General features: G+C 38.9%; 1 protein-coding gene across 1 annotated transcript in view; it reads right to left on the bottom strand.

Annotated features, from left to right (window-relative positions):
- IntS14 (integrator complex subunit 14) overlaps positions 1 to 19,179 on the bottom strand; it is a 36,802-nt gene extending 17,623 nt beyond the window's left edge. The window contains exons 1-5 of the mRNA XM_083124858.1: positions 19,044 to 19,179; positions 15,827 to 16,028; positions 15,331 to 15,501; positions 10,513 to 10,767; positions 7,781 to 7,891 (exon numbers count right to left, since the gene is read on the bottom strand). Coding sequence (XP_082980984.1) covers positions 7,781 to 7,891; positions 10,513 to 10,767; positions 15,331 to 15,501; positions 15,827 to 15,988 — 699 coding nt within the window. The 5' untranslated portion in view covers positions 15,989 to 16,028; positions 19,044 to 19,179. The remainder of the gene's footprint in view (positions 1 to 7,780; positions 7,892 to 10,512; positions 10,768 to 15,330; positions 15,502 to 15,826; positions 16,029 to 19,043) is intronic.
- Between the last annotated feature and the right edge of the window lie 661 nt (positions 19,180 to 19,840).

Genomic DNA, 19,840 nt, shown 5'->3' with positions numbered 1-19,840 from the left:
CTGGAATAACAACAAATGAGACAGTTAAAAAACAAACAACCAAAGTTACACAATTCTATGTAAAATGTAATACAAAAACTGATAAATATATGTACATTAGGCTGGTCCATCATAACATAACATCTTCTCCGATTTCAACGCATTGTTGCTAATTTTGTTCCATTAGGTGTAGACATACTCTGTGCAAAATTTTGAGGCAATATAAATATATTTAGGGGTAGCTCAAAGCCTCAAAAATGTTCCATGTCGTCTAGGTGCTGCATGACATTGTGAGCATGATTTTCGATATAACAGCTTTTAAAACATGAACGATGAGAAAATAGAAGAAAAAATGTATTGGAACTTTGTTTAGGAGTTTTGGCTAAAATGTAGTCAATATAATTGTAAGGTGCTGGAAGACGAGATGAGGTAGATACAGCTACATGTGCAAGAATATCTACAAGATGCCTCGAACAATGACTTACTTATATTCAGGTTGACTGATGAGTATAGGACAGTTTCTTAATCTGCAAGGAACAAGTTTGAGGCCCGCTTGCAGTATCTTGGGAGCTCAACTGGATAGAAAGAAGGTACCTTCCAAGGAAAAGCAAGAAATGACAACCCATCTTAAGGCTTTGATGAAAACTGGAGTTCAATATGCATCAAACTGACAGACTTATAAAGCTTAATTTGATTTGATAAATTCAGCCTCCCTTTGCACCTTAGGTTTGTTTCCAGCTGATGATAATTTCAGGTTCCAAAATGAAGCCAAGATCTGGAGTGACTCGCATAAATTCTAAAACGTCAAAGCAATCATTCAGTCACTGAATTTTCTCAACAATCCTGTTGAACGTTCAGTGGCCTTTATATCCAACTTTAATGAGTCAATAGCAAGGAAATAAAGTGAAATGCAGGTCCTATTCACATCGTCGGGGAACATGGAAGTCACGTTTCAGATGATTGAGACTATTTCAAAAATTTACCAACTCCCTTCATAAGATTATACAGTCAACTCTCGATTCAACGACCTTTCACAGTTCCCGGGAAAAGGGTCGTTATTTCGAAGGGGTCGTTATTGGAATTTGCAGCTTAAAGGGAGCTCAAACGGACACAAAGATGCCTAGGAGATGGCAACACCATTTATCCTGGTAGTTATACAACCTGTTATGCACAGGATGCGTGTTGTGAGAAGGAAAATAGAACATGAAAAAGTTTTCACAAAAGAGAATTTAAAATAATGTTACTTTCTTTCAATTGTGCACAGTCGTTGCTTTTCCAGGAAATTCTTACAATTCTAGTTCATGAGAGACCCGTTTGCACTGAGACCAATGGAAAGGAAAACAATCTCTCGCTTATTGGAAGGGAAACTCGAAGAATCTTGACACCAGTCAGACTGGTACCAGCAAAAGTCGGGAGATAATCGGGCAGAATGAATGTTGGATTTTATACAGGTTTACTGGAGCATTGTCTGTTACAAGATTAACTGGTAAGATTAGATCTCTCGGGAGAAACAACACAACCTCTCTAGGTACCAGACAAAAAGAAAATAAAGGCAGGGCTGTAATTTTCGTTCTGGTTCGGCTGTGTAAAATACATCGTAAAAAAGTCACTTTTCTTTGCTTCAACTAACTTCATTCACCCTGCTTCCCCATTCAAGGGAGCAGTCCAAACTCCTTCCTTGACTTGCATTGTAATCCAGCGTGAAAAAGGAAATGCGCAACTTGCGATCTGTTTTCACCCAATGCGTATTGTAGGACAAGTCATTAAACAGCGTGGCAGTCGATAATCATTCGGGTTTGGAATTGAATTTCACTTTAAACTGTATATTTAGTCCCGATTAGCCCATCAGCATAAAATGAACTGAAAACAAGGTTTATGAAACATTTTCACATATCAAAATGGGAGATCGTTATTTACTCTCACGTTAATCGACGATTTAATGTTGGATTTAGGAGTATTCTCGATGTCAAACACCCACCCTTCCAAACGTTTTCTCCTTGATTAATGTCTTTTTAATCAGTCAGCAACCATTCCTACATTGAACACACTTTTTTTTTCCTCCACATGAATGGCTCTGAAGAAAAGCAGATGCAAATGAAATTTACAGATTTGCTTATCAGAAGGCGCAGAACATGAAGTTATTTTAACTCTTGTTTTCCTTTCTGGAGATCGAATTTCGTTATCATCAAATCAAAACAGCTTTGCGAGATTCAAAACAATAACTTTCGCCTTCGCGCTGGTTGAGTCATCGCTGTTATCGGCAAACAAGAGCTTTGCAGAAGCTAGAGTCGTTTTCACGTTCAGAAGAGACAACGGCGCTTATGGAGAAACCGCACAGTGTTGCCAATACAGCACTAGCTCATGTCGCCGGAAAATGATGACCTTCCTTCACAATGAAGGTGTTACATATTTTGTATAATGATAATTATATGTAATTATTAACATTAATATTATATTGTGAACGTTACAGTTACCCTTTTTACTATGATCCATTGCGATCACTACAAACACAAGTGTAATGCACGAATATGACACTTCAGAAATCACTTTAAAAAGTAAAAATCACTGAGAGCTCACACAACTGAAAACACTTTTTCGGGAGAGGGAAAAAGTCTAAACAGACCAAAGCAGATCTCTCACTCAAGTAAGGGGACCCTGGCACATGGGTTACATTCAAGTTGCAACCCAAACAAACAAATGAGTTATGGCCCACGTGAACTGATAAGACGTGAATGACTCAAGCAAGGCATGTCATATTTCTATCTTGAAGCCCCATATTTTGTCACGTGTTGGAAAGCCTTTCAAAGGTTAATATTGTGTCTATGAATTTATGTGTAAGTTGGAAACCGAAAGGTGATCTTCATTTCAGCATTAATGTCGACAGTAATGTAAACGAAAACAACGTGTATTTGCGACAGCACTAATGTTGCTCACAACAGCAGCATTGGAAATAATTGTCAATTATTAAATTTAAGTAATTTCAATTCTATTATAACAAACTGCATGAAGTTCATATTTTTACTGAATGGAAATAAAATAACAGCTGGAAAACTTGGTGGTGATTAACCGGAATGCTGCGGTGAGTCAGCTCAAGATGGCCAGACAACGTCTCCTTACTTCGCGCGCGGTTCGGGTTAAAAAGAAACTCCAAATGCATGGAAATAATATTTCTGGGAACCTTTGAGTGGTTATAAAAAATAATTTCATTATTTTCTCCACAACTTTGTCGCTGGAAGTTTTTACTTGGAATTACAGAACAAAAAATGGCCAGCGACGACATTTTCTACTGCACGAATATAAAAAATCTCCACATACTTTATTTGAATATTTTTTAATGCAAATATGCTTTAAAGTATTGATAAATTCTGAGTACCACTGTCACCTATGACAATTAAAAAACAGTGTCAATTTTTTTCATAATGAAAGCTTCAATTTTACGGCATGTTTCAACGTTAGGAATGAAAACAATGTAAAAATTGTGTTTTCACAGAAAATTTGCATTTTTAATTTATCTAAAATTATGTGAGCAAGTTACCAGTTTTTTGTGTTCACCATCGTATTCTCTACAAAATTTCCTGTAAAACTGCAGGTACCGATTTTACTTAAGCTAAATTTGTAAATCCAGAAATTTGACAACAGTGCGCTCGTATTTCCCATAAGAAAAGCATTGCCCATAAGAGCCCATTGTGTCTTCTGAACGTGAAAACGACTCTAGACAAAACACTGGCGCCAGCTGCATCGTAAAAACAAGGAGACCGGCTGGAAGTTCGAGCAACAGGTGGCGGAAGAGAAAAGTCCCAGCATTTTAAAGATAACGCAACTGTCGAAGACGGAACTTTTAACAGCAGTGTAAAGAAGAAAGAAATTACCCTTGCTTTACGTTTTACCATGCAACAGACAATAATACGGGCAATATTTCCTATGCAGACAACAGCATTAAAAAATAATAATAATAAATAAATAAATAAAAAAAACTGAAATCTGCAATTATCAACATTGCCGTGCACACCAGTGGCGGAGAATGAGCTGGGGAAAGGGAGTTGGGTCACTTTTTTTTTTACTTGTTCTATTGTTTTTGTTCGTTTTCAAGAATATAACCAGAACTGGTTGCCCCATTTTAGACGTCAAAGGAAAGGAAGAGGGGTGGTTCCTTTTCCACCCTCGCCTGTAATCAGCCCGCATCAGCAAGAAAATCCTGGCTGAAACAATCTGCATCGCCCCCCCCCTCCCCCTACGTTTGCTGACAGGAAAAGAGGGAGAAGTCAGTCGTTTAACGGAACACTTTTTTTTGGCAGATATTACGACATCGACACAATTAGGAAAACGTATGAAGTGGGAAACGGGAGTTATGATGCACGTAAGATCGAAGTAAACTTTTGTGCAAACCTGGATGACAACGCATTAAGCGGGTTGACGATCTTTAGTTCACCTATGTGGTTTTGATTATCTCTAACAGTTTCGCTTTTTTATAAAGTGTTGCAGGGAACAAAGAACACGTTTTGAATGAAAGCGGTTACCGGAAGTTGTCGGCTACAAGGCCGAAAGTTGCTCACTCACGGGAACCTGCTGAACTCTAGTCAGAGCTGGACAGATGGGCCAGACTTCCAGGCGCCACGCATCTGTATTTTCGAACATTCCTGCGATCTTATCTCTCAAGGTGGTGTATTTATCGATGAAAGAGCTTGACCTGCCATACACATTGTCAAAGACTGCAAGTCCAGCAGTCATTTCGGGCTGCTCCCACCCTCCCCCGCGAGTTTTCACCAGCACTTAGGACAAGGAAACAAGTCAAGTCGATTTAAAATAACATCCCAGCACATTCGATCTTCTCTGCTCACGTATCCAAGAGCAAGCTTGGCAAAACAAGCCTGGCGCATTGGGTAGCGGCAGTCGGGTGCGGGGTAACATTGGTGCACTTGAGGGAGGGGAGGGCAGAGGTCAAGTGCTATTGGATATCACTCAAGCATGGTGTGGAGGTGTCTATTTTTAGTTCAGACCTAACTGTGAGCGGTAGAGCGCTCGTAAAGCGAATGAGTGGAGGAAAAAACAACGCATTTTTCGGCCGATTTCCTTCAATTTTTCAACTTTTTTTTCCCAAATTTTTCAATTTTTTTCTAAATTTTTCACGGTTTCCGGGAAAAGGGTCGTTACTTCGAGAGGGTCGTTATACCCGGGGTCGTAGAATCGAGAGTTGACTGTATTTGGATTTTAAAGAAGTTGATTTTGAAATGAACACTGACTGAATATTTAAATTTTCTTAATTTATTTTTGAAATAAACTGCAATTGTGTAATAAATAATTGTATCATTGTGATAAAAATTCACCTCATAGTGTAAATAGTACAATTTCATCAATAATTATTGAATGCTGTAAATGTCCCATATATCCCATATGTACATTACATATGTATCCTTATGAAAAAACTTCATGTCGCTTGAGCGACCTCTAAATTTTATTCAATTAGGGAGATTTTTTGAGGTAAAATATGTTCATGGAAAAGGAACAAAATTAGCAACTATGTGAAATTAAATTCGAAAAAATAATTTTTGGACTACCCTAATGTACATGTATTATATATTTTAAAAAACATCCTGGTGCCTTCCTGAAAATGTAGTGGCTAACATTAATATGTGCCTTGTAATCATGGGCTTCACGGTTTAATTCCCACTGAGGGTATATTTCTTGAAAATGTAAATTTAAGCACAACTATTCTGTGTACACAAACTAAACTTAAAATAAATTTTGCCAAAAACTTCAGAAACCCACAAAATTTTAAACTCTCTGCCATCAAAGCTGAAAATTTATATGAATTATATTGAAATCAACTCAATATGATACAAGAGGTACAGATGTTGTTCAATTACTACAATTATAAAAAATAGTATTCTGCACAAAAAGGCAATGAAATATCTCTTAAGCGGGCCATCCATTTGCAAGGAAGCTTGCATGCTTTTCTCCCTCTCAAGGTCACTGACCCTCATGCCAGGAATGAGAACGGTTTATTGCTATCCCAACAAGATGTGAAAATGGATGGGGGACTTGCAGGTTAGGTCAAGTTCCAATATCTCTTCAGTTTCCCACAATATTCAGACATTCCAAACATCTGTAAGTTTTGCACCAGTCTGGCCAATTCGCGCGTGCGCAAAGCTTGCTTTGCCGTTGTTCTGGTGGTTGATGAAGGTGCTTAGCGGCTTGGGGGGAATTTTCTATACTGGTATTTAACTATTTATGCATACTTTTTTACCAGGTGCGGATCCACGGGGAGGGCGATGGGGGCGATCGCCCCTCCTAAATCAAAAGCTAAAACTAGGTTTTTCCATACATTATATTTAATTTAAATTTCATTTGCATGTCAGTATTATACAGTAGCTCTCCTGCATTTAATTGGTGTAATCATTATAGATGGTTATTATGAATATTTTATAAATATTGTAATACCGAATTTCAGTTGTTATTATTATTATTAATTATTTGTTCCCAAGCTTGTATTGAGGATGTGTGCTGAGAATACACATTCTAAACCAAAATTATAAAAATATGTAAATAACGATCCTAATGCTATATGCATATTTTTACATCAACAGGGGCGACATGATTCTATAGGAGAGGTCCTTGTTTTTTCATTTCCGCATTTCTATTTGCATCATTATGTAATTACTAATTAGGGTTATCACGGTAATAGAAATATATAATACTGATTGAGAAAATTAATAAGCATCCTTTACTTATCCCAGATTCGGACCCAGTACCCTTGTTTTTAGCTGTACGCGTTAATCCCTGTAGAGCATGGGGCAAGGCAGGACACCCCCTCCCCCACAAATTTTCATGTTTACTAAAATGTACAATGGTAGAAGAAATTTTTAAAACCCTTTTGGAACCTAATGTTCATGTTCGGTCCTCCCCCCCCCCACCCTTCCCAAAGTTAGGCGCAAGTCACACTGGTGATGGAACCTAGAGGGGGAATTATGTTGATTTCATGAAATGCATGAAGGATAAATTAATTCCCCTCGAAATATATTTCTAGTTATGTGATTGCAAGCTTCGTCGTTGTGTGAACAGACTCATTCAGCAAGTTCGTATGGCTGTATGTACAATTCTCATTGCAAAGAAACAGAATCTATACTTTCTTTTCTTTTTAAAAAGGGCACTATCTAAAATAACATTGAAACAAGCGACTCCGTGTTTTGTAAGGATAGGAGCCAGGTCTTGCAGCGAGAAATTGACCAAATGCAATGGATGGATGAAGCCAAGAAAACGCAACGAGAAATGGGTGATCTTGATTTTCCAGCTGCAAGTGTGCAACTGTTTGACTCCAGCTTTTGGCAAATCGCAGCATCTCGCCAGCGGCAAGGGAGCATTTCCCTCTCATTTTCTTTGTAAATGGATGGGCTGCTCTATTCTGCTATAATCTACTCTAAGTAATAAAATTTAACAGAAGTTACCCCTCCAATCAACACTTCAGATATATGTTTGAATTTTTATATATGTGAACAGCGACCATACAAAAAACAACTTAAGGAGGCTATTTAGTTTATTTAACATCACTTTTGTGCCACTTATGGTTTATCCTGACAAAGGATGAATGCAAATTAAAAAGAGAAAAATCACACACATGGCCAGGACACAAAACACAAACCTCATGGATTGTACTAGCTGAGGGCCCAGACACCAGAGCCTCTATAAGAAATGCTGTTTCTGAAGTGTACAACATTTGACAGCCTCCGGAAAGGTCACTCCTTGCACACTGAAGCTCGAAATTGTACAATTTAATACTCTTTTAATTAACATTATTCAAAATTACCTGGGGTGTCGGGGACAGAACAATATTTGAATTTAAATTTCCACATTTCAAAGAGCCCTGGAATGATGCAAAATTTGCTTCTGCTAACTTCTGGAACATTGCCTGAACATTCTGGAAAAAGAAAGCACATAGATAAACCAATAAAGTGAGTACATAAAACAGTGAAAACAATCTAAAGATCTGCATAGGTGATTTCTTCTCTCCTCTATTAATGTTCTTGGTATTTGTAATTATTCGTAATTGTGCAAAATCAATCACAAAATAAAGGTCAGGTCTGCCTAGTACTGCAATCAAGAGGTAGCATACAATTTATTTTTTTTGAGGAAATTCTTCTGAGAATTGTTGATCATTTAGAATAGTGCAATAGTCAAGATTCTAGAGATAGGAATATGATATTCCACTCCAACTTTAAGCATCAATTTACCCGAGTTTTGCTTCAAAATATTAAAGAATCACATGGAATATCAAAATACCTGTTATGTCATCACAAGATAAGTTTTTCACACAATATTGGTGCAAATTAAATGAACTGCAAAAGTCTTGCATGACATTTTTGGGAACCCTGCGAAAGACCAAATCCAACAAATACTTTCTGATACCGATACATCAGCCGAATTATGCTATTATGTGCTAATTACCTCTCTTATTACCATGATTAACCTTGAGAGGTAAAATAAATAACATAAAATAAGGGAAAAATCAGTATTATAATATATTTTTTTTAATTTGAGTGAACTCTGCCACCAACAACTTTGCATTTCACCATTACCACAATAAAGAGAAAAAATTATTTAAAATTTAAAATGGTGAAAAATGTTTACAAGATTACAAATTTAACACTTAAACCTTATTGGGTGTTCACTACTGGTTGCATTTTACATATCTGAAACCTAGAAAAACATGTAACTGCACACTAGACACACAAAGATGTCAGACGATTTCCTTTCAAATCTTTGCAATTAAATAATGTTCTAATCTCTGATATGCTCAAACCTGTATTATTATTCTATTAAACGTATTATAATATTTATTAATAATAACTTAATAATACTCAGCGGTGAACGATGAGACTCAGTGAAGTACACAGACTCCTCTCAGGCACAGGGATAGTGTTAGGCAAAGACAATATTCACAGCACAGAGAAATAAAACCACATTGCTGCAGTAGATAAACTAAAAGGTTTTATTCTTTATTTAATTATGGTAATTATAATGTGAATATACTTGAGACGAAGGCGAGGATTTCGCTTTGTCGGTGAATTGACTCAACTAAAAATGCATCAACTCAATGCGTGGCTATCGGCATGCCTATGATCACATAGACCTAGCTTGCACACCGAACTACCATACCAAGATATATGCACAACACCGAGGAGTTCCTTTTAAGTTTAAAATCTTCAACGATCCATAGTGAAAGTGTGATATTACTTATGCGCTATCCTCGCTTTTATACTATTTTCGAGAACACAGATTAAAGTACAGATGAATCACTCACTATCTACAAAAGGATACTATCAATAAAACTGACATCTATACATGTTTAGAAATACAAATTCACATAGTGCACTCTCGCAAACATGAAGATACATTAAACTACTCATAATAGAGCATACAATACAATAAACATTAAACAAAATATATACATTACAAACAAGGTGCAATATTACATATAATAACATGGAAATTATGCTTTCTTTGCTCAAAACAAATATATTAGTGACATACGAGGTGTGGCTAGAAAAAAAAACAGATTGATGTTGCTGTTGACAAACTGCAAGCGTGTCAAGGTCAAGCGGTGCATGAGTGTATAACGTGATATCCTGCCTATCAACTTTCTGATTTCCCAGGGTGCGTGGCTCTCAGTTCCGCTGTAGCTTGTCGACAAAGTGCTCCGTCGGAAAAATGTTAAGTGAGAAAGTGGAACAGCGTATCAATGTGGAGTTTCTTATGAAAATCTGCCACAGAAACGTATGGTTTGTTGAAGAAAGTATGCGGAGATGAGTGTTTATCATGCACGCAAGTGTTTGAGTGGTTTCAAAGGTTTAAAGAGGAACGAGAAGTGACCGCGGATGACTTGCGTCCTGGACAGCCTTGCATGTCGAAAACGGAAACAAACATTGCAAATGTCGGTGAATTGATTCGAGAGGATCGTCGCTTGAGTATTCGAGTTATTGCAAAACAACCAACATTATTACATTAAGGTGCTGACGACCCTTTGTGAGCGAGTAAGAAGACGTCAACCTGATTTGTGGAAGAGCAACTCATGGATTCTTCATCAGGACAATGCTCCTGTCCATACGGCATTGTCAGTCAAGGCTTTTTTGGCCAAGCATGGGATCCCAGTGTTAGAACATCCACCCTATTCGCCGGGTATCACTCCGTGTGACCTTTTGTTATTCCCAAAGTGTCATATCAGCACTGAAAAAAAAAACAGATTTATGACTGTAGAACCTGTGAAAACAAAAGCAACGGAAGTTATGAACATGGTTTCAGAAAATGATTTCCAACACTGCTTCCAGAAATGGAAGATTCGTATGGAGCAGTGTATCGATAGTTCAGGAGAGTACTTTGAAGGGGATACTGTTCGTATTGTACAAAATTACCAATAAAAGATTTTGTAGCAACAGTCCGGTTTCTTCCTAGCCACATCTCGTATTTTAAAGTTGTGACGTCACATAAAAATATGGATCATATCATCTCTAACACAATATAAATGATTAATTTGCAACTGACCTTCATGGATAAACTTCCCTCAGGTACGAAAACACTCCCGTCCCCTCCAGCTAATTCTACCAGCTTCTGGTACAATGGAAGAGCAGTTTGAATGCTGGGATCTTCCTGTGATGCGATGCACATAACATTCAACTTAGCTGGGAAGGAGAATGGCAGAGGAAAGGGTGAGGAGCTATCACGATGATTCAGCGTACTTACTGAATGTTTCAGGGACATTGGACCTACGCCTGGTGTTCCATCTGTCACCAGAACAATCTAGAAAAATATACAAAAAAAATTGAAAAATAACCTTGCATTAAATAAACACTATTGGATGAAAAGCAAATTATTCACATACATACATGTATAAATGCACAGTAAACAAAGAGAATTGTCCAATAACGGTTAGAGATAATCGTGATGTCTTTCAAGACACCATAGTGAATAATGCTTTCATCTTGTAATCAACCCAAAAAGTATTACCTGGGATCAGATATTAAAATAATTTTAAATCTACCGACATATTAGGTGCATCCAGAAAGTGGTTGGCCGCGGTGGCTCAGTCGGTAACGCGTCTGACTACCATGCTAAAGGTCCCGGGTTCGATCCCCGGCTGGTTCAAATCCGAGAACTTTTCTAACAATGGAAGCGGCCCCGGCGCCCACCCAGCGTCGAATAACATGGGTTCCTGGGGGAAACCCTGGGGGGTAAAGGTAGTCAGGGGTGTGGTGCTGATCACATCACCCCACTTACGACCGGATCAAGAAAGTGTGGGGCGTTACCCCACACCCCCTATACGCCTTCATGGCGTGGTGCTAATCACAGGGGAACACTTTACTTTACTTTACAGAAAGTAAGTTTCCCACTCACCCACAGGTGGCAGGCCATGCGTCTTGAAACCGGTTCTGCGCATGCGTGAGAGGCACATGTTCTGGCTAGTGAATGTCCTAGAAGATGCCCGAAAGTCCTCAGTAGCGTCGCGGCAGCGATGAAACATGGCGGCTCTTATTCCTTCTCCCGCCACGTGCGAGGTTCGTTCGGTTATCAAGTTCTTGAACGCACAAAACATACAGCCGATCGATATTCATCGTCAGCTGTGCCAGGTGTATGGGCCAGACGTCATGAGCAAGTAGATGGTGCGTCGTTCGTGCAGCAGGCCCGTAGCCAGGCACTGCCACCAGCCCCCTTGACATTAGGTAAAACTATTTTGTATTCTAATTTGTTTGAGGTGAAGATTGAAAACGTACACAGAATATACCGGGTATCCGAGAAGTCTTTGTATGATAATAAAAATTAACTGTACCCGCTATATGCAACATAGACATGAAAAAATGGTACCAAAATGTTCGGAATCTATTCAAGTTTTTTTGTTTCTGTAACGTTGCAGTAGTGTAGCAGTGCCAGTGTCCAGCAAACCGGAAATGTGCACAAGTCAGGAAAAAGCTGAATGTATCCTGTGGTTTCACGAGAGCAGGTCACAAAAAACAGTGCACACACAGTTTCAAACATCGTACGGAAAGGTGCCGCCCGATGGTAGGAGCATTAAGTCGTGATATGACAAATTCAAGACCACAGGATCTGTTGCTGACGCAACCTCAGACGAGAGGGTGGAAGATGTCAGAGTGGCTTTTGTGCGCAGTCCGAAGAAATCCGTGCATACGGCCTCACGTGAATTACAGATGCCAAAAATGTTCTGTTTATGATGTGTTACACAAACGTTTACTGTTTCGTGCATACAAAGTGCAAATTCTGCAGGCTTTGTTGCCCAATGACGGCAAACGCATTGACGCTGATAATGGCTAGCTGGAACGTGTTGCTTTTTCAGACCATGCGGTCTTTCGTGTCAGTGGTTTAGTGAATACACACAACGTGCGTATCTGGGGTAAGGAGCCCCCTCATGAGGTGAGGGAGTCGACCATGGACAGCCCGAAGGTGAATGTTTGGTGCGCGCTGCTGCATGACAGAATAATCGGACCGTTCATTTTCTGTGAGGACACCGTAACATCTGGAGTGTATCTCAACATGTTGTAATTGTTTGCTATTCCGCAATTGCTAGAATACCAACCACATGTTACCTTTCAACAAGACGGTGCACCACCACACTGGAGTCTGGAGGTTCGTTCCTATACCTTGATCAGAAATTTCCTGGAAAATGGATTGGTCGAGATGGACCGACAGTGTGGCCTGCACGATCTCCAGACATAACCAACCCCTTTACATTTTTTTATGGGGTTATGTGAAAGACAATGTCTACAGAACTCCTGTATCTGATCTTGCAACTCTGCAACAACGGATAACCCAAGTCATCACATCAATCCCTCCTGTGATGTTGGCTAATGCATGGCGAAAAGTTCAATTTCGACTAGATGTACTCCGTGCTACCAAGGGTGCTCATGTGGAGATTTATTGATTTCTTTCCTATTGCCAATAAAACTTGAATAGTTTCCAAACATTTTGGTACCATTTTTTCATGTCTATGTTGCATATAGCGGATACAGTTAATTTTTCTTTTCATACAAAGACTTCTCGGACACCCGGTATTATTTTGTTCACAACTTTGTTCGTTCATCTTGTTTATGAGCAGAAGTCTAAGCAGCAACAAGTGTTTAGAAGATTCTCTAGACTATAGAAAGTTCTTTCATAGGGAGCCTTCTATATCTGTACCTTCCCTGCCCCTGTTGCAGTCTCTCGTTTGACAGAAATCTGTGACTTTGATGTCATTATCCACATACATTCCGCATCTGCATCAAATGTCAACAGATCCCAAGTTTTTTTTATTGCTTTGGCCTGGGGGTGGAATGTGCGGTATGCACTATGATTGAAGTGAATATTGTAACAGGTGGCGCAAAAGTCATCATCCTATTTGAACTGACCTTTATTTTGACATCTTGTTGTTTATATCAGTAGTGTTTTGTCAGTTAAATAGAAGATACTCACGAAATTTATTGTGTGTGAAAATGAATAAGTATAACCCACAAGAATGTGGAAAAATTGTGACAATAATGCGTGACACTTTTCCGGGCAGAGTAATATCCCGTCTTGGTGATTTGCCATGGCTGGCCAGGTCCCCCGATTTGTTGGCTCCAGATTTTTTCCTTTGGGGATATTTGAAGTCATTGGTTTATGTGAATAAGCCAGAGACGTTACAGCAACTAAAGGACAATATTCAGCATAAAATTGAAAACATTTCCCTGCAGTTTTCCAACACATGGAAAACACAATAAAAAGAGCCCAAATTTGCATCAATTCGAATGGTGGTCATTTATTGGATGTTATCTTTAAAAATTGAGGACATGAAACTTACAAGTATGAATAAAAGTTTAACACAAAAAAAACTACTGTGTTTAATTTAAAACACAAGCTATAGGCTAAGAAAATCAAGTGATGACTTTTGCGCCACCTTGTACATTTTAACATGTATGATATAAATATCTGTATCATCAAAAATAGTGTGGAGTGTGTATTAAGGGATGCATTAGCACTTCAAGAGATGTTTTAGAAGATGTAGAAAAAAAACCTGTAGTACGTGTAAGATATTTCTAAATTTTATATTTTAAATTAACTTAATGACCCCAATACACATAAGTTACCTTCATTTAATACTATTAAACTTTTGAAAAATGGACTTGCTTTACAAAGCCCCCCCCCCCCCCTGATAACCTGTGAGCCCCCCTGGAGGTCAGTTCTAGCTACAGGCCTGTGGTGCAGGACATTTACTGAAGGCCCGCAAAATGTGCCTGACAACGAGCGCAGTGGGCAGCCATCGGCTGTTATGGATGAGCTTGTGGAGCAGGTGCAGCAGCACATATTGGAGGATCGTCGTGAAACTCGGCAGCCATTTCCCGCAGATTTCTCGGTCGTTGTTGCACAACATTGTTACCAAAAGCCTATTGTTCCGGAAATTGTGCACCCTGTAGGTGCTGAAACAACTGATGCCCGAAACACAAAGGAAAATGCATGGGCACGGCGCTGACATTTCTGCAGCATTACCATGATGATGACGATTTTCTCAACCGGATCATCACAGGGGATGGAACGTGGGTTGCATACAGCACCCCAAAAAGCAAGCAGCAGTCCATGCATTGGCGTCACAGTGAATCTCCATGCAGGACGATGTTCAAACAGACTGTGTAGGTGCGAAAAGTGATGTGCACGGTGTTCTGGGACAGACAAGGCATTCTGCTCATCGAGTTTCTGCCGAGAGGTGAGACTGGGGACATTGTGATGACCCATTCAGAATAAGCGATGTAGTAAGCTCAGTGCCGGGGTGATCTTGCTGCACGATAATGCGAAGCCGCATATGGCTAGGCGCACTGCAGCCCTTCTGGGCAGGTTCGGTTGGGAGGTGTTCGATTATCCATCGTACAGCCCGGATCTCACTCCCAGTGATTAGCACCTGTTCTTGCACCTGAAAATGTTCCTGTCCGGTCAACATTTTCACAGCAACAAAGAGTTTCAGACGGCTGTCACACAGTGGTTCGTCGCACAGGCGGTGGACTTCTATGATGCAGGTATACAGAAGTTGGTCCCACGCAATGACAAGTGCCTGTATTCCGGTGGGAATTATGTTGACAAGTAACTGGACAAATGCTGTATCTGTGGCAACAAATCATTGAATGAAATAATGTTTTCTTTTTGTGCACGACCCCAGGGAAACTTACTTTCTGGATGCATTTAATAAATCTGTAAGAATATTGACAACATTATTGGCTCATTTGATTCTGACTCAAAAACCCCCATTCACCAAATCATATCAATACAGCAGATTTGTGCAACACAATAAAGTTCACACTTGTCAGTTTAAAAGAATTTGCTTCCTTCTAAAGAGCACCAAATTACCTGGCATGGTGTTGTGCTTCCCCACTCTTCCAACACAAGGGTGTTGACTGCATGCAATGCAACCTCCACACAAGTCTTGTCATACTCCTCTAGAACTTGTAGTTTTGCCTTAATGGACTCAAAGTCACGTGTAAATGGAGATACTATTTCATATAAAGATGAAAATGCAACCTATAAATGAATGAAAATATATTTAAAACTCGTATAAAGTAAGGTGCAATATGCATGGGGAACTTCACATTGACCTGTGAAGAATACTTTGCATACAAGGTTAACACCAGATAAAAAAAATACCAGTCCCAGTGACACACTTCAATTAGTGGAAACAAATATAATTTTTTTTGTTGTGAAAAAAAAAACAAAGAACAACAGAAAGCAGAAAAGAAATTCTTGAAACTGTAACAACTGGAAATTTAAAAGATAAGCAGTTCAGAATCATGAAGACATAAAATCACATTACGTTTCAATGGAAAGAAGGCATCACACACAGACTTACCAAAGCAACAAATTCTAGCTTTGAATGAACTGCCAGATAATCAAGCAAAGTACTTATGCCATTAATTGCAAGGTACTGTTTGTTGACAGTTTCGCCCGTTTCTGAAATGACAACAGGTGTTGTCATGGACAGCGATACATCCACCACAATTACAGTTGGCATGTTTTGGCTTTCATGCTACTTCCAGCGTTGAACACCAGCACTGAAAATAAATTAATGTTTTATTAGCATTTGAATATTCTAGCTTACGTAAAATAATTGAGTTCTCTATTATCAATCAATAAACATTTTACATTTCCTTCTAAACACTCACTCTGTAGCTTCCTTTTCAGTCAAAACTATAATTTCCATGCCTTTCAAATGTAGGAATTTATGTTCTCAAAAATAGAAGTTCCGATTGTTTAATTCCAAACTAATCATGGAACACATGATTTGTCTTTACACATTTCGATTTCTATTTATACATGTTAACACTTACTTTAGTCTTAGTGATTATATATGTGATTTCGGAAAACGATTTTCCCCTTCCATACCTCTTTCCTATATGTGATGCTTAGTTTGTCAGCGGCCATTCGTCCTGGACACAGACTCCCAGTGCAGAGTTATGTCCGTAAAAGCTATTGTTTATTTATTTATTTATTTACTGCCCTCAACAGAGGTAAACCTCCAATTACAGACATTCCACGCACACACTCATACTCATGTCGATACTTATTAGTCTGTGCTCCTATTACGCTGTATAAAAAGTTGGCTATACAACACTTTAGACATCGCTTGTTTGTTTACATTTCATTAAACGCAGAAAAGTATCAAATATACCACTTCATTCATGATATTAATTCATGTTTTATACATAAAAACATATAGTTTAGTACTTACTGAAGCTCGCTTGTAACACTGTTCAACACCATAGCCATATAAAACACTTTAAATTTAGTAAAACTAGCGGAGCACAAACTGACCGATCCTACTTCATTTTCTTCTTCTTGATGAGAAGAATGTTGTTTGGTTAGGTAGGTGTTGATGTTGTTTGGTTAGGTAGGTCACATTTATGGTCCTTAGGCTCAGCATTAAATAACATCTATAAATGCTTTAAACAAGGCCGCGGTGGCTCAGTCGGTAACGCGTCTGACTACCATGCTAAAGGTCCCGGGTTCGATCCCCGGCCGGTTCAAATCCGGGAACTTTTCTAACGATGGAAGCGGCCCCGGCGCCTACCCAGCGTCGAATAACATTGGGTACCTGGGGGAAACCCTGGGGGGTAAAGGCAGTCAGGGGCATGATGCTGATCACATCACCCCCACTCACGACCGGATCAAGAAAGTGTGGGGCGTTACCCCCACACCCCTTCATGGCATGGTGCTATGCACAGGGGAGGACTTTACCTTTACTTTACCTTTTTTTTAAATGCTTTAAACACCCGATAGCAAATCTGGTCTCAAGCATGAAACCACCTTCGGGCCTCACATGAAAATTTGCCGGAAATACGTGTCCGAGATGACTGTAAATCATGAACCAGCAAAATGTGAATAATGCGTAAGCTACCAAATCATTTCTCCGGTAAATAGTAGTTAGCTAAGTTTTTAACTGTGCTAAATAGTTTCTCCAAGCTTAGAACTTCCTTCCACACTACTATCCAGCATTCGGTAAATTTCTCATAAGGGACAGACGGATTTAATCAAATTAACAGGAGAAATTACTTACCGAATGCAGTTTCTTTATAGTTATGGAAGTTCTGGGAAGTGATTTCTCTTACCGTTCATTTAATTTTGCCGGTAAATCATCTATTTTTCGATAAAAATGTGTGACCGATGCATGAAAGCTCTTGCATCCATTTACTTCCAGGTGGATGTAGCCTGTGTGTGATGACGTAATCCCGGTCAGTGTTGCCAAACATGTGTTGGTACTATTATAGTATGGGGGTGACACCTATAAATCATATATTTTGCAATTTTTTACATTTCTAACATATTATTTTGGAATGCGGGACATTTCCTAAGGTGAAACAATGCATTTCTAAGTAAGATAATGTCTATTTCTTACATTTACGAGTACTTACTGTTACTTGTTATTTCGATTCTGTAATACACATTATGGCGACAGTGTACTGGTTCATCGCACGTTGTGTGAGTGTTTTGTCGATTTATGCAGTGTTGCAACCTCGTTCACTGGAAAATACCTACTTTCGTGCCCGGATATGAAATTATGCTAATACCTCGCAAACCATTGACGTTAGCCTCACAAACCATTGACGTTAGCCCCACAAACCATTGATGTTAGCCCCCAAACCATTGATGTTAGCCCCAAAAACCATTGACGTTAGCCCCAAAAAACATTTTCCGTAAGGTTAGGTTAGGCAAACATAGTTAAAGAAAATACTCGACACGTCATGTTCTAGTGAAAACATGGAGAGTATGAAACACTGACTACGGGATTACATCATCTATTGTGCTCTCGTGCAGAAAGCAAATGGCGGCAGCAGAAACAGCATGTCGGACAGAGATTTTCGCAGAAAACAACATGTATTCGCATTAAAATGGATCAAAACTACATTCACGAACTTCCACAACGCTACATAAAACGATTTCCGTAAGTACTTTCTCCTGTAAATTTGAAGACATACGTCACCCCTATACTATAATGTTACCCATGTGTTTTTGTAACTGAAGAAGGTACGTTTCCGCAAATGGTTTGTGGGGCTGTGTGTCAATGGTTCGTGGGGCTATGCGAGAATGGTGTGTGGGGCTGCGCATATTTTTTTCTAAACCAATTTTTAACTATTGTAACCTATACGTGACCCTACCTAACCTAACCTTACCAGAAATGGTTCATGAGGCTATATATGAATGGTTCGTGGGGCTATGTAGGCATATTTGGGTGCAATGGGGTGGAAACGCTGCATGCAGAGTACGGTAGTGAAACTGTGACAGCCATTTTGTGTGTTACCGAAGGCAAAAAGAAACGAAGAAAACTTACTCGATATATGTCGCAAATACAGCTTATTTCCGTGAAATAAGCGAAATGCACCTTCAGCAATGTTTCTCAATGCAGAATACGTAAGTAAAAATATTCAAATTATATGAACTTACGAATTTCAGCTGTCTGTCCCTTTCGAGAAATTTACCTTTGAGGGGTAACTAATTATTTTGCATGTAGTGTGCATAAACAGGTAGAACTAACGTCAAGAACTAAATAAATTTAATAAATTTATACTTACACTATCTATTACTGCTCTTTTAATAAATAATATATCACAAAATGAATAAAGCTTGACCTATTATGTGGAATTTTGAATGCTGCTTGTTTACAACATTTTGTCCACCGATATTTTCCTGTAATTGAGTCGATGGACAATTTGAGGGAAGTGTGATCTACTCGAGCACAGACAAATTATACACTAGTAAATACTCTCTCAGGCTTTCACAATGCCTGGAAATTTCACCCATTTCTTGTCTCAAAATTTCCTGACCATAGATAAATAATAAATGGCGAAGTCAACGTTTTAAAACAAGCCCATTGAATTGTATCTTATGCAAATATGCTGTATAAAGAAACAAACAGCCGAAGTGCTGAGGAGAGAGATAACTTGTGTCAATTAAGCGTGTGTGATCTTCGAGAAGATATATAAGAAGTAAAGTAAAAGGCCGTTTAAGGTCTACAAACAGAGTCCAAATGGAAGAAGACTCAAACGATTGTCATAATGCTGCATTAATGCATGAAAATGCTAGTGTTCAAGTTAGTTATGTGGATCCCGATGTTCCTCCTTCTCCGGCGCAATATATCGAAGTGGATAACATCAATAGTGAGGAGTATCAATGTAATAATTCACAAGAAGGATCAATGTCTCAAAACACAGAAAATTGTATCAAATCTCAGAACAGAAGGATCTCCTATCAGAATTTATATGAACTCGACAGTTGTGGCCCATACATTGTCTTGATAGAGGGTATAGGGAAAAATATTGGAAATCTAGCTGGGGGAAGCCTAGGAAATAAATTTAGGAAGGCAGAAATA

Source organism: Lepisma saccharinum, chromosome 1 (genome assembly GCF_977018435.1).
Source record: "Lepisma saccharinum chromosome 1, izLepSacc3.1, whole genome shotgun sequence".
Classification (NCBI taxonomy): domain Eukaryota; kingdom Metazoa; phylum Arthropoda; class Insecta; order Zygentoma; family Lepismatidae; genus Lepisma; species Lepisma saccharinum.
Note: the sequence above shows the minus strand (reverse complement) of the source record. Positions and strands in the feature narration are given on the sequence as shown.